General features: G+C 37.0%; 1 protein-coding gene and 1 long non-coding RNA gene across 2 annotated transcripts in view; both read right to left on the bottom strand.

Moving 5' to 3' along the window:
• The window catches only part of LOC114136445 (gamma-aminobutyric acid receptor subunit rho-3-like), a 33,871-nt gene extending 21,619 nt beyond the window's left edge, over positions 1-12,252 (bottom strand). Inside the window, exons 1-5 of the mRNA XM_028004439.1 lie at positions 11,638-12,252; positions 10,521-10,650; positions 9,292-9,361; positions 7,360-9,039; positions 1,583-1,695 (exon numbers count right to left, since the gene is read on the bottom strand). Coding sequence (XP_027860240.1) covers positions 1,583-1,695; positions 7,360-7,496 — 250 coding nt within the window. The 5' untranslated portion in view covers positions 7,497-9,039; positions 9,292-9,361; positions 10,521-10,650; positions 11,638-12,252. The remainder of the gene's footprint in view (positions 1-1,582; positions 1,696-7,359; positions 9,040-9,291; positions 9,362-10,520; positions 10,651-11,637) is intronic.
• Positions 12,253-13,381: 1,129 nt separating this feature from the next.
• On the bottom strand, positions 13,382-15,026 carry LOC114136494 (uncharacterized). Its single transcript, XR_003593823.1, has 2 exons — positions 14,932-15,026; positions 13,382-14,718 (listed from the first exon to the last, which is right to left on the bottom strand). It is a non-coding gene; the product is annotated as an uncharacterized LOC114136494 (long non-coding RNA).
• Positions 15,027-15,420: the final 394 nt, after the last annotated feature.

The following is a 15,420-nucleotide window of genomic DNA, read 5'->3' as shown; positions in this document are numbered from 1 at the left end:
GTGATTTCCCATAATCTCGCGCGTGATCTCTTGTGATCTCACTCGTTATCTTCAGCACAATATCAGACTGACTATAATGAATCACGTTATCTCAACTCGAATACATTTTATTTGAGTTGAAAAAACCCCGATTGTCTCGCGTGGTCTCGTGTGATATCCCGTGATTTCTCTTGATCTCGCGTGAACTCGCGTGATATCCCGTGATTTCCCTTGATCTCGCGTGAACACGCGTGATATCCCGTGATTTCTCTTGATCTCGCGTGAACTCGCGTGATATCCCGTGATCTCACTCGTCCTCTTCAGCACAGGATCAGTCTGACTATAATGAATCACGTTATCTCAACATGATTTAATTTCATAAACGTGAAGTTGTTGAATATCTTGTTTATCCAACATTATTGTATCACGTTTTTGTTTGAAACATGAAATTATTTAGTTAAAAGTACATCATATTCTTTTGTTAATCTAATAACCCCCTAAGTTCATTTTTTACAGTGTAGCAAAGAACATATTGAGTGACAGTTAGCCTGAGTAGCTGTTCTATTAAATAACTCTTAATTTTAGTAATAAATAAATTGAGGAGCAGTTTCTTGGATAACTGTTAGCTTTACTATTAAATAGATATTTAGCTTGAATAGTGTTAGCTTTAGTAATTAACAGCTAAATTAGCAGTTAGCGTGGACATCTGCTAGTTCTGATAAGGTTAGCTATAGCAAGGAATACATTGAGTGGCAGTTAGCCTGAGTAGCTTTTCTATTTTTAACAGATTTTCTTCTTCTTTTATGGCGGTTGGCAAGCAACGTATTGATGTGCCTGACCTCCATCTACTTTGAAGATTTTTCTAAACTGAAGTCACTTTCACTGAAACTGAAGATTTACTTTCAGAGTAACAAAAACATCTCTCCAGTTTAATATGTGACAATAGTTATTTATCACTTTTGTTGTATTAAAAGTGTTTCTGTTGCTTGACTTTGCTTCGTTCCTGCAGGTGTTTTTCTTTCTACATCAGATAAGAAATGCTCTTAGACGGGTCTGAAAGTAAATGTTATCACTTTCTAAAATCTTCTAACATTAGTGCAGTGGCTTTAATACATCTACACTACACTAGCTTTTAGTACAGTAACATCATTTTGAGGATGTGTGTATATTTTTACATGCATTGTTGTGTGACGGTCATTGTTGCAGATGACCCTTTGTTTCCCACCTCCCATCTGCTCCAGACTTGGAATATAATCCAGATTAATGCCCACGAATTCCCCCGACTCACACACACACACACACACACACACAGCAGGTCCCAATCACATTTGAGCTGGCTCGCTGCTGTATTCCCAAACTGCATTAACACTCACACACGGTGGTGATATCTGGGTCAGCGCTGCTGATTTTTGGATTGACACATCCGCTGTCTAAGTGACCCAGTGTCCATCATCAAAGCGCTGCTATGATCCGCGTGGGAGTGATTTTCACTGTGTGAGTGAGTGGATTAACTCATCAGGGATCAGGGATGAAATGAGGAAAGCTATTGTCTGTTAAACAATAGGTTTGCTGGATTTTTTATGAGTATTTTTCTGCTTCTGACCTCCAAAGCCTGGTCTAATGGCGAAGTCTTGCTCCTCGATCCTCAGCAGTTGTTCACTTTTTATTAGCAGCGTTTTGGTGCTGTCCTGCCTCTTCAGCTTGTAATCGATGCGTCTGCAAATGAACACACAGATGAACAGACAGCTGAGTGATTAGCTCTGTTTTAGGCTGGGATTACATGTTTAATTAGAGACAGTAGAGATTGTGCTTTTCTCTTTTAATCCTCACCTCCAACTCGCTCTCATTCGGCTAAAACCGTAAACTTAATGACAGGCGTGTTACGTCTTTACGCTTAAACAACATTCCTGCAAACAAAGACATTTGTTCTCCTTCTATAAGCTCAGTAATTTTATTGCTCTGCAGCCATTTGTTGCCGTGTAGGTCTCATAAAAATAAAACCAGCAGGCAACGAATACAAAAGTGGGTAAAATTACGCAATTATGTTTCAAAATAAATCAAACTTTATTCAACTGTTAACATAAGAGAGAATTTGAACCTCACAATTACAGGCTTAACTGACTGAGTGTGAGCATTCATGAGCTAAAAACAAACACCTGTGCAAACAGGTGAACAAACAGCATAAAAAATGACAAACGCTGAAAAATGAAAAGCTTTAATGCATCCAAACACATCCGCATGTTTGTTATGAGAACAGCAGCCAAACTCTGATTTCACTAGAACTGCTGCTTAAACATGTTTATTCCTTAAAAAATACAAAATAATGCAAACTTATCAAACAAAAGGTTCAGAATAAATATAAAAATAATCCAACGACAATCAAAATAACTCATATTCAACAGAAGTTCACGTTCTCTTACATTTCCCCTTAATAAGCAAATATGATATTAATATCAAGTTTAAAGGTGAAAAAACTAACTTCAGCCTTAAAAGATTAAATAATATGAAACATTTTAACTATTTGTGACATTTATACACATTTTGGATGTTTTTAATTAATCAATTTGCAATATTCATATTAAATTTAAGATATACTTTACTAAATTCCTTTATCAATTCAATTTCTTAACTTTTAAGTGAATTAAATAGTAATTTTAGACATTAAAACTTAAATTATTAAAGGTTTTTCTTGAAGGATTGTGTTAATTGAGAGAAGATCAGCTAATTAAAGCAGTTTCTTACTATTACATTAAAGTAAAGCCGTGTGTTTATCAGATGAGAACATCAGTAAGTGAAGCTCCTTATGTTTATTTTCTTGCAGCCAGCAGAAGATTTTATCAGTTTGGTCCTCAGAAAGATAGAAGTCCTGATAATCAGACGGGAACAGATGAGGGCAGAGCGGCTGCAGCTGTCAACATCTGCATTCAGCCGTTACACACACACACACACACACGCACACACACGCGTACGCACACACACAACTAACGAGCTACAGAAACAGATTTATGGCCTGTTATCTCATTAATTATTAGAAAGGGGCTTGTTTGTTTTAGTTTAGCGATTGCTCCAGTGGAGCTCTGATCGAGGGATTTCAACTGGTCCAAATGGGATTTAGCAGAACTGGATAAGAATCTGAGTCATTTCTGTTCTAATGTGTCTTTAAATTATATTTAACATGAACTGAAGCTAAATAAATCTAGTCAGGATTAAAGGCGCATAAATGAAAAAATATTTCTGAAAAGTTTATTCATAAATTGAAAAAGTAACACTTATATATTGCCCAGATTTATACAGAGTGATACGTTTCTAGTGTTTAATCATGTTATAAAAATATAATATTACATAAAATCAATACAAAAAGATTTTCTAAATGTGTATGCTAAGCTATGAGCTACACAACTAAGATCAGCAGCTCCATAAAAATTATTACTGAAGAAGCTGAATGCTTACAAAGTGCTCTATCCAAACGTATCGATGGAAAGTTGAGTGGAAGGAAAAGGTGCAGCCTTATAAAGAAAACCTCAATCGGGTATGTGGCAGAGATTCCAGTCAGACGGATCCAGGAAAAGGACTAAAACTATCACAGAAGCATCTAACTAGATGTAGGAGAAACTTTGACTGCAAAACATTTTCATGCATCGTTATTGTTCAACATACGATTAATTTTAAACAAGTTTCTCTTGGATTAACAAACCTGCAAAGTATTCGTTGGCTGGAAGGCCAACAGACAGGACAACGATTTATTCTAAATGTAACATCGCTTCTTTATGTTTTGAACCTGAACAAATTAATTTGAAATAAGTACATAAAAAGAACTGGACTACAAAAACACAAAATATTACAAAGTACTTTTGGTCTATTTTAATATAAATATCTTAGTATGCTTGAAATAAGAAAAAACTAACTTTAAAGTAACTTTTCAGCAAGAAATGGAAACTTATTTTAAGTGAATAATTCCATAATATTGATGAAAATCTTTCATTTCCATTGGGAATTATTTCACTTTTTCCAATGTAAGTGAATTAATCAGCCAGTGGAACTAAAACTTAAAAAATAAAATAAAATCAATATTAAGGGATTATTTACTTAAAACAAGCTCCTATTTCTTGCTAAAAAGTTATTTTAAAGTTAGTTTTGTCATATTTCAAGTGTACTAAGATATTCACACTAAAAATAGACCAAAGATACTTGATAAGATTTTGTGTTTTTGCAGTGTAAAAGTGTTTATTCATCCTTTGAAAGTCTCAAGGGAAATCTCTTCAGAAAGTTGATTTTTCTGAGATTCTGTTCTAATTTGCACTGCCTCTGGTATCAACTAATCAGGTTCTAAAAGAACTGATCCTATTTTGAAATAATCACTAATTTCTCTGTGTAGAACGTCTGACCCGGCTGAGATGCTCGGACCGACCCGGCTGAGTAAACTTCTGTCCTCTTGACCCAGATGGCCTTTAGACACTTCACAACCAAAACCCAAAGTTAATTTTTCCCATCATGCCGTACTTCCTGCTCCCACAGATCACATGACTTTCCAGCTCTGAAGGATTGGCTCTGATATCTTACGGATCCAGATAACGCTGCTTGCTGTCTAACATTCCCATTCACCACCAGAAAAACAAAACGTTTACAAATGTTTCCCACATGAATCAGGTGACTTCTGTTATCAGCTCTGGAAGCGATAAAAGACCAATTTATGACGCTAAACTGAAAGGTGTTGAAGCGAGTATGTGAGTGAGGTGAGGAAGTAATAAACGCTGCAAAAACATAAAATATTACCAAGTATTTTTATCCAGTTTTAGTGCAAATGTCTTCATACACTTGAAATATGGGAAAACTAACTTATAAGTAATTTTTCAGCAAAATACTGGAGCTTGTTTTAAGTCAATAATTCGTTTTTATTGATAGAAGAAATACTAATTCCATTGTGAGATTATTTAATTTATAAGAATACATTTTCCCCATATTTTAAGTGACATAATCTGCCAGTGGAAATGATAATTTTTCATCAATATAAAAGAATTATCGACAACCACCTATATCCTGCTGAAAATGTACTTGTATGTTAGCTTTCTCTTATTTCAATTAAAATATTTGTACTAAAAATTGAACAAAAATACTTAAGATTTAGTTTTTTGTAGTTAGAATGGCTACAACTTACTTTGTCTATTAAAATGTCATATTTTGTACCTTTTTGCAACATTTTAGTCCAATTGAAATGAACTTAGACAATAACTTGTGTATAAATTATGTTGTAAATGTTTCTGAATATTAATGAAAAAATAGAAAATGTAAGCTTCAGGAAGCTTTATACTTCTGATGACATAACTTACTGAAGGAGTAGTAGAAACTACACAGTCAGCAAAATAACTTTCCTTTTAAATTCTGGTGAAATGATACAAACTCACTTTTAGTTTCAATACCAGCAGCAGTTAAGATTATTAATATGCAGCACACACTGAGTTACTTTTCATATTTCATTCAGACTAAAAATGAGAACTATGTTCATTACGAAACTTCATGAGAAGGAAGTGGAAGATATTAAGTAATTAATCTGTCTGTGTTCATTTAAACTGAAACCACAGAAGTAGCTACAAGCTAAAACAAAAAATGTGCTCATGATATAGATTTTGTTATTATTTAAAAAACATTCTATCACTTTCATAAAGTAGAAAATACTGAAACTCAGTGATTTTACCTCAGCAACAATCTGAAATAAACTTAAACTTTTTCTGCTTCCCTGATTTTATGATTCTAAGTTTTTGCAGAGAACGAATGTAAACTGAAAAAGGTTTTAACATGGAGACTATTCTTTCTTATCAAGCTTTATTTTACATTCCTGAAACCACTTCTTATATAATATTGCATCTTTATTATCTCTATAAAATACAATAAATAAATCATAGATTAAAAACACTATTTAGCAGAGCAAAATTAAATAAAGGTAAAATAAAATATTGCCCTGATTTATTGTCACAATAATAAGGGTCAAGGTCACAGCGCTGTGTTTCATGCTAACCTCAACTAGCATCTTAATAAGAGTAGCAATGCTAGGCTTTAGCGTTCTTTCTGACTATTTAGCATATTTTTATGACAGTAACCTTTAAAGTAATATCACCATTTTATCAGTTTTTAAAGGAGTTACTTATATTTTTTTCTAAAAATACTCATTAATCTGTTATATAACTAGCACACACATCTGTTAGCATCTAACATGAAGTCAAATTTCAACCACTAAAATATTCAATTCATTTAAACTAAAAAACAACAACACCCCACTAAAGTCAAAAAAAAAAAACTTGGCCTGCTCCGCCGCCAGGAACATCCAAACTTTTACCATCTAACGTTAAAGTTAGGTGGTAAACGTTACTTAGCTTACTGATGTTAGCTGGCTAATGTTAACTTTGCTAACAAGCTTGCTAGCTTGGTAACTAAACTAGTATCTGGCTAAACCAAAGTGAGTTTTGTAATGTTTTGCCAAAGTCTATTATATTGTATAAAAACTAGAAAGAATAATGGAAACTTTGTGCTAATAACCACTTGGCTTTTTCCTCTGTTCTTGCATTGACGAACTGAAAACACTCTTAAAGCGGTTGGGCAGAAGGAACGGCTCAATGTGAACGTAAACTGGTTCGGGTGCAGACAGGTTGTTGGTTGACTCATCTCTGTTGGACTGAATGTTAAAGTTAAGGTCCTCTGTGTCCAGACATGCTTCGCTAATTAAACAAACATCCGTTCTCACCTTTATGTCGTTAAACTGGTCAGTCAACAACTGCAGAGCAAGTTAGAGCAAATGTGGGCCAACTTCCTGAACAACAGTAAACAATGACTCTGTTTCCACCAGTTCAATGCTGCTAGATCCCATATCATACTAGCATGGACCATTAGCATCCTTCAGATTATCATCTACCTGATTTGATAATCACTACAATACAACACCAGCAGTACTTTATTTTGCCTTTGTTTTGATGCGTATCCATCCAGGTGTGTCTAAGAATGATTATTCTTCTGCATTCTTTGCTACAGATGCCAATATTTTCAAACCAAAACTACCACAGTGGTGTCCCTCACATCATAAAATACCAAATACAGACAGATTTACGCCATGATAACAGTTTATTCATCATTTTGGCTTTGGCTTGAATAAAACTGAGAGACCTGGAAGTTTTACAGCCGACAGATGAGAGCAGAGCAATTGTCAAATCTCTCTATGCTTTATGGTTTACAATGATGGAGATTACAGAGACATGATGCCTCCATCTGCCGCTGTTCCTCCTCTGTCTCCTCATTTTCACTCCTAAACTCTTCCTGCATCAATCTGCTGGAGGACAAAACTTTGCCAAACTTTAAATTCATTCACTGCTTCATCGTGTCGGTGCGTCTCACCCTCCAAACTTGAACTTGCTGTTTTCTCCGAGGAAAACCTCCTTGTGTCTCCTGCGGTTGGAGCTGCGGCCGCCGGTCGCCGTGGCAACAAAGCTGGCCGCTGTCAGAGCCAGGCAAGCCAACACGTCCGCCTTCATTTTTCACAAGTCTCCCTGCAAAAACCGACACCAGAGCAGCATCCCCGCCGCAGCGAGCGCCCTGCTCCGCCGCCAGGAACATCCACACTCAGAGCCGGAGGTTCGAGTCCAGCATCCCGCTGCGGACCGCTGCTGCCTCCTCTTCACGGCTCCTGGATGGCAGAGGAACTTCACAGCAGGGCAAAGACATGAGGAAACCTGCTGACTGCCTCCTCTTCCTCACTCTGCCTGCTTGGACTCCGGGGTTGTGGTTCTATCTCTGATTAAAATCGATATGAATCTTTTCCTCGCGGCGATAGAGGAATGACACTAATTCCACCCAAATCCTCTTATCCACGGCCACAGCAATCTTTCTCTAACCTACAAACAGTCCGTGTCGCTCACACTCGCTCCCATCAGCAATCAGGATTTTCTCGGCGGGACAATGAAAAAGCAGCACCTGCGGATTATCTGGAACACCTTCACGTGTCGGTGTGAGTGTGCACGCAAGCAGAGGTCAGCCGGGGCAAACGGATCCCGGAGAAAAAGAGAAAAACATTGTCAAGATAATTGAGGATTTAATCTGAGCTGAAGTGGAGAAAAATGAGTCTAATCCAGACTAACACCTGTGGAAGAAGTTAGCCCACTGACACAGGAGTCTGTCTCTGCTGCTGGACTTTATTAAAATAATGTTGTCATGTATAAACAGAAGTTTTCATCCGTCATTGAAGTTTTCTTCACTGGTTAAACTTTCTGCAGTTTTTTCTTGATCAAAAGCTTTCTGAATATCAAAACATGATGAAAGAAGCAAGACATAAACATAACTTCAAAAGAGATTATGGCAAATTATCATTTCCAACTCAGCCGCTCCAGGAGGTTTAGGTAATTTTTGTGAACTTTGCAGACGAAAATGGCTGATTTTGATTTTTCAAAACGTTGGGGTCAAAGTTGCACATTTTTTATCTTTATTTTTACTGTCTTACAAAAAAAATTGTAAATCACAAAACCTTCCCTTCTCCTGCGCTGCTTTAGGGCCATTGTAGATTTCTGCCAAAAAACTTGGACATTTTGAGATTACTCTCAGAAATTATCTAGAAAAAAACTGAGAGATCTCTGAGGTCCTAAAGTAGAAAACTTTCACCTTTCGAAATGTCCTTGTTTTTCTAGAAAATTTGAGATTAATCATTGTTTAACTAACATTATCTGCATGCAGGAGCGACATAATTTACACGGTTTATTTGGAGGAAAACTGCAAAGTTTTTTGTCTTTTGGCTCTGAATGATTGCAGGTAAAACTTTCAAGAGCTTTCGAGAAACAGGAAGTTACATCAGAAGCGGATTGGTCAAAATTCAGCCGAGTTGCAGTGATTGGTCAGAAAAAAAGGAAATACAGATATTAAGTCAGATTTGCTGAAAATTTGCAATGATTGGTGAAAATTTCTGTTTTTTATTGTTGCAGGCAGAAAAGCAGGAAAGCATTTTTCATATTTTTTCTTTGCAGCGACGTCTTTATGCTGGAATCAGGTTCCTCAAATCACCTGGGACGGAAGACACTTCAGGTTTTCCTGTGAGGAGAGAAATAAAGAGAGGAAAACAAACGTTTACAGATGTTTTTTTCAAGCACTGAACTTTTTTTTTATTCTCATAAATCCTCCTAGTTGTGCTTCCTCCTGTACAGGTAATAATTATTTGACTAAGCTCCTCTTTTAGCTGCTGACACATTAAACCTTACAGGTTCTTTAAACTCAGATCATCCTCAGAATTAACTGGACCGGCTCTGTGTAGCTCCTCTCACTGTAAGCTCTGATATTTCTCACCTTCTTCATCTTCTCTTTGAACCATTGTGATGTTGGGTTGATGCAATACATTCCCCTCTTAGTATTGACCCTATAAAGACAGAAACATCAGATTAGCAGTATTATCACTGTTGTTTGATACCATTAGTCCTTTTCCACAATTACTTAATTATTAGCTGGATGCTTAAAAAGCAGGAACAGAGTGATCAGTATTAATACCACCAGTAGTTCAGGACTGCAGACAAAGACAAATTAGGACACCGCAATAAATATCCACTTCTTTTAAATGGTCAGTCTATACATATCAGTCTCATTTTTATCATCTCTGGACAGTTTGACTGCATTGAATCAACACAAATGAACCTCAACTCATTAAAACAAACATAGCAACATGTTGCCCATTCTGTGATTTAGCCTGACGAAACACCGGCCCACTTAAACACTGAAGGCTGTTTTACCACCAGACAGTCCGGTTGACTGTCAGGGGAAATGTTGCAACGTTGGAACCACAGTTGCAACATTTCCCGTTTGAATCAAACCAGCCAAGCATTTTGAGCCACCTGTTCCCCTCCTGACCTGTGGGGGCGCTGCACCAAAAACCACTGAAGGAAACGACATGAAAACCTCAGAAGAAGACATTGAGCGCAACTTCCTGTTTCACAAAATGTAAATAAAGATTGCATTTAATCTTTATTTTAATGTAAATAAAATAAAGATTAAATGTGACGGAATGGCGTCAGATTTTAGCGGTTGGAGGATTTTTCTTTTGTCTTTGACTAAAAACCGTTAATCATTTCTCCCGCTAGCGCTAGCTATTGTCTTGGTTGTATTTACCCAGAATGCCCTGCGCTGTAGGCCACTTCCTGTTTCCAGAGCGGCTTCTGGCCCGCTTGGCGCTCACATATTCATTCAAACCGGACCAAACTTCACTTCAACCGAACAGAGACCGAGGTTTTAGACGGACCAGAGTTCACTCCTCCCCAAACGAACCGGACTTTGGCAAACGGACTGGAGTTGGATTACAGCGGACTTAACAGGACGGTGTGAATGCAGCCAATAACCACTAGAGGGAGCTCACAAACCTCCTGCAGCCCATAGCCACTAGAGGGAGCTCACAAACCTCCTGCAGCCCATAGCCACTAGAGGGAGCTCACAAACCTCCTGCGCTATAAAAAACCTGCTGTCACACCTGGAGGAGGAAGAGAGATAAAAGTAGCAGGAAGAAGTTGGTCTGTATTTGCTGCACTTACAGATAGAAATGATCCCAACAGGATGGTCTCGGGTTCTGTTCGAAACACTCCAGGATCTTCCCTGGGACAGAATCTGATCCTTCTTCACAGCAGGGAGGGATTAGACGGTCTTCTGTAACCGACGAACAGCCTGAGGAAGAAAAAACATGGAGAGATAGTAATAATTTTAACAATGTTTTTCCTTTCAACACTGTATTTATTCAAGCTTAAAATATTTAGAACACACAAGGCTTCAAAAAGCTTAACTTATGGGATATATATATATACTGTATATATATATATATATATATATATATATATATATATATATATATTGTTGCTGCTTTTCAAATTAAGAGAGTACAACATGATGTTTTTATGAAACTATTCTTTGTTAAATGAAATAATATTGTGCAGAATCTTTATTCTTTTCTTATTTGTTAATATTTTTCTTCAAAAGACTTTCTAGAAATCTTTTTTTAAATGCATATTTAGAACATTTTATAAAGGTCAGAAAGTTTGGCTGAAATTTGATCAGAAAAACTGATGTTATTTCCTTGAACTTGATGTCAGTAAAATCAGCCTGATATTTGGTAAAAATCCTCAGAATAAAAGTAAATTTGAATAATTGTTACATCTTAAATCTACAGTATGACGTCTGCATGTTCAGAGAAATGAAAGATTTCCTGTCTGAGGTAAGTTAAGGTCTGAAAGTGTCTGCAGTTTTTCTGTTTTAAGATATTAAAGAGGAAGTAGATCTTTGCTTTTTTCCTCTGTAGTTGTTTACAGTGGTTTATACTCTTGTTGGTGCTGCATAAACACATTAAATTAAATTTATTTTAATGCACAACGTTCACTGTGTTGGTTTTTTATCTTGGTTCAGGTGAATATTCAAAAACTGAATCAAAACACATTATGCTGTTAATATTGACGATGAAGATCTTCATAAAGACTGTTTAATGTGTTTTAAATGTTCTTTTTACTAAAAATAAAATCTTTTTTGACATAATATACTTATTTTTTATCAACCAACAATCAATCTTCACTTGTTCAAAATCAAAAATGTTAAAATTTGACTCTGAGAATGAAAAGAACAGAACATTTAATCAAACCCTAAATCATTTGAAAAGTACGTTACCAGCAGATGCAATGAGGAGGAACCAAACAGCCAAGATGGACAGAAACATTTTGCTGCTGATGGTTTTTGTGGTCCAGATGTTTGGTCTCTGCTCTGCAGCGAAGCCGTTTGGATCTGCTGTGAATCGGTTTGCTACCTGCTGCTAAATGCAGCTCCGTCAACCTTTAAAGCTCTTAAATAGATGAGATAAATAACAGGAAATGCTGTTTTAAGCAATGATACTTCACAGGAACATTCATGAAGTAAGTGCTGTGGACAAACAGAAATGGTCACAAGCAAGAAAACAGGAAACCCACATTCTTAGGCCACAGTCTGAAGCAGCCTGAACCAGTTCTACTTACGTTATTCTATATTTGCGTTATAGAAACGGCATTGGTTAGATTAGAATGAGATAATGTTGCACAGAACATAGGAAGCCACCAGGTAATCAGCTAAACTAAACCATAAAAACCAAGCTTAACCCTTCATTTTTATGTTGCCATAGCAACCGATCTCAGCTCCTCCCCTTTTTGTGTTGCCATCTGTGTCTGCGGTACGCATTAAGATCAGCTCTGTGGGTTTTTTCATTACACGTATTAACAAGCTGCATTTGCTTTGACAGACTTTAGTGTTTTAACCAAACCAGAAGTCATGACTTTACACAGTTTAAATTTGGTTAAACTGATTTTACTGCTACACCCAAACGGACCAGTTAAAGTTTTCATTTCAACAAATGTCAGACCAAAGCACTTCCATCAGATACGTCTGAGTCACAGATCAGGTCAGAGTTCAAGTCAGCCCTTAAACAAATCCAATAAATGTATGTAAATGGACATTTTGGAGTGGCCTAGTCAAAGTTTGATAATAAAATAAAAATGTTTAGTCTAAAATAAGGGATTGCATAAATATTCACACTCCTTCAAGTCAGCCTGCACACCTGAACGCTGCAGTTTTCCTCCTTTCCTCCTGCTGAAGTGTTCTGTTCTGTCAGGTTGGTATGGATCAGCTGGGAACAGTTCTGGGCTTTGACTAGGCCACTCCAGAATATCCATCTTCTTGTCTTCATACCGTTTCTGTGTAACTTTACCCGAAAAATAAATGCTCTCTGAAACTTTAGCTCTCTCAGATGGAAACTAATTGTCCTGCAGAATTTTCCTAAACTTTACTCAATAAGTTGTTTTTTGTGTCCATCCCCTGACTTATACTTTCAATGACCTTTTTTTTCTGATTGGCTGGAGGGTTCTTTAGTCTTCATGCAGTAATGTTAACCAGGAGTACTGATGAACCAGTGAATATTACAATCACTCTGATCTCCATTTCACTCACTGACAGACGGCCAGCACCAATTGACTGGACCTTAGTTGCTTTAAATGGGGTAGATATTCTATCCCTTATTTTATGTTGAATATTTTTATCTGCCATTATTTTCTAGAAATCATGAAATGTTTTTTAGGTTTGTTTTTGTAAAAAGTTGTTGATCATGAATGTAAAAGCAATAAAAAGGTAAAATGTTGAAGGGAGTGAAAACTTTTTACTGCCAGTAAAGGACAGAGGAAGCGTTTTTTTACACATCCTGTCTTTATCTGACAGGTTTCTGACCAGATGAGTCATTAGTTTGTTTTTAGGTTGTAGTGACTTCCTATAGGTGAGAAAAGGCCATTTTCTGATGTCATCTTAAAAAACCTGACTCATTTTAAGAAAGAAGAAGAATTTCCACTAGTGTTTTTTTAATCTCCTTTCTACAGAAAAACAGTCAAACATTAAATTTAATTGTTAAATATGCAAAGTCAAACTTTATTGATTCTTTCTGAGCCATTACAGAAACAAATAGATGATTTAACAGAACAGACAGCAAACAGGCCGCGGGTATGGATCTGTAATCTGGTTCTGCTGCATTCACACCAGTCCTGGTCCTGGTCCGATTTAATCCAACTCCAGTCCGTTTGTCTACAAAGTCCGGTTCGGTTGGGGATGTGAAAACTCTGGTTTGCGACAAGCCTCGGTCTCTGTTCGGTTGAAACAAACTCTGGTGCAGTTTTAATGAATATGTGAACACTAAGCAGACCGTAGACCGCTCTGAAAGCAAGAAGTGGATTAAAACGCAGGGCATTCTGGGTAAATACAACCAAAACAAACGTGTTAGCCTAGCGATAGCGGGAAATATGACTTGTGTTTTTCTACCAAAGACAAAAGAGAAATCCTCTAACCGCTAAAATCTGACGCCACTTCCTTCTTCACATTTTGTGAAGAAGGAAGTTCTTCTTCTTCTTGAAATTTATGGGCGGTTGGCAAGAAACGTTAGGTTAGCATTGCTGCCACCAACTGGTAAGGAGTGTGGACTGCATGACATAAAATAACAAAAACAAACAAAAAAACGCAGCAGCTGAAAATGGACCAAATGTTGCAACTTTGGTCCCAAATCAAACTGAGTCTACTGGACCATCAGGTGTGAAAACTGTTAAAATGAAGTCAATAAAGTACTCAGTTGGTTAGAAGTACAGAGGTGTGTGGGTGTGTGTGCGTGTGTGTGCGTGTGTGTGCGTGTGTGTGTGTGTGCGTGTGTGTGTGTGTGTGTGGTTTCATGCTGTTTGATCTGAAAGCCTAACCACTGCCTGACCGAGCTTGTTAAAGTGTTTCTTTTCTTCTTTTGATGGCTCAGAGAACCGACTGCTGGTCATTTTTCAGAAATTTAACAGCTCACACTGCAAAAACACAAAATCTTAACAAGGTGTCTAGTTTAGTGCAAATATAACTTGAAATAAGTAACTTTTCAGCAAGAAATAGAAGCTTGGTTTAAGTCAATAATATGAAATGAAAAAAAAATACAAGTTACACTTATAGGAAAAATGTCTCATCAGTGAAATAATCGGCCAGTGGGACTATTATTTCTAATCATTATTAATGAATTATTGACTTTAAAAAGCTCCTTATTGAAAAGTTACTGATGAGTCAGTTTTGTCTTATTTTAAGTGTGCTGAGATATTTTGCACTAGAATCTAAAAGACTTTGTTAGAGTTTTGCAGTGCTCGCTCTCTGGTTCGGGTTTTACCGTAACCCAACTCATTCACCTCCCGGTTCCTGCCTGTCAGTCTGAACGCTTCCCTAGAAAAGAGAAGTAAATAAAAGTCAGCAAAAGTTTTAGTTTGTTTTTGTCTGGAGGAAGAGCAGCATGACGCGGCAGGTCATGCTGCTCTCTGACATTTCCCCTCTGACATTTCCAGCCGCTCCGATTCTAACTTTACCAATCACAAATCAAACTCCACCCCTGGAGAAGGGTGTGTGTGTGTGTGTGTGTGCGCCTATTCTCTAAATAACCTGTTGGTCCAGTCAGACTAACATCGGTCCTTGCAGGCAGCTGCTCCTCTGCTCTCCTTCCTTTTTCTTCTGGATTTCTTCTGAACTCATTTCAGCTGAGTCACGGTAAGTTTCTGTGATTTTTAATTTAATTTAATTTCCTTTTTTTACACGTGTGTGTTTCCCAGCATTCCACTGGTACCGGCTCGGTTTCCAGCTCCGGGCTTCAGCCCAGGAAAAGTTTACCGTCACACTGTCAGTAACAGTTTGAGGTTTTAAAGCTGGAGGTCAATTATTGTTTACTTATAAATGTACTCTTAATTCATGGAAATAATTAGCAGCTCAGCTGAATCCTTGGAAGTGTAATAAAAGTTTATGATACTTATGAGATAAGATATGAAGTGGGGATTATAATCGACCGACATGGGATTAAATGAATCATTTTATGAGTTTAAGGTTTTCATTGATGTTCGGCATTTCAATAGAAGTTTCTTCACTGTGATTTAAACA

The sequence above is a fragment of the Xiphophorus couchianus genome, chromosome 21 (assembly GCF_001444195.1).
Source record: "Xiphophorus couchianus chromosome 21, X_couchianus-1.0, whole genome shotgun sequence".
Taxonomy (NCBI): domain Eukaryota; kingdom Metazoa; phylum Chordata; class Actinopteri; order Cyprinodontiformes; family Poeciliidae; genus Xiphophorus; species Xiphophorus couchianus.
This window is presented reverse-complemented; position numbering and strand designations above follow the sequence as displayed.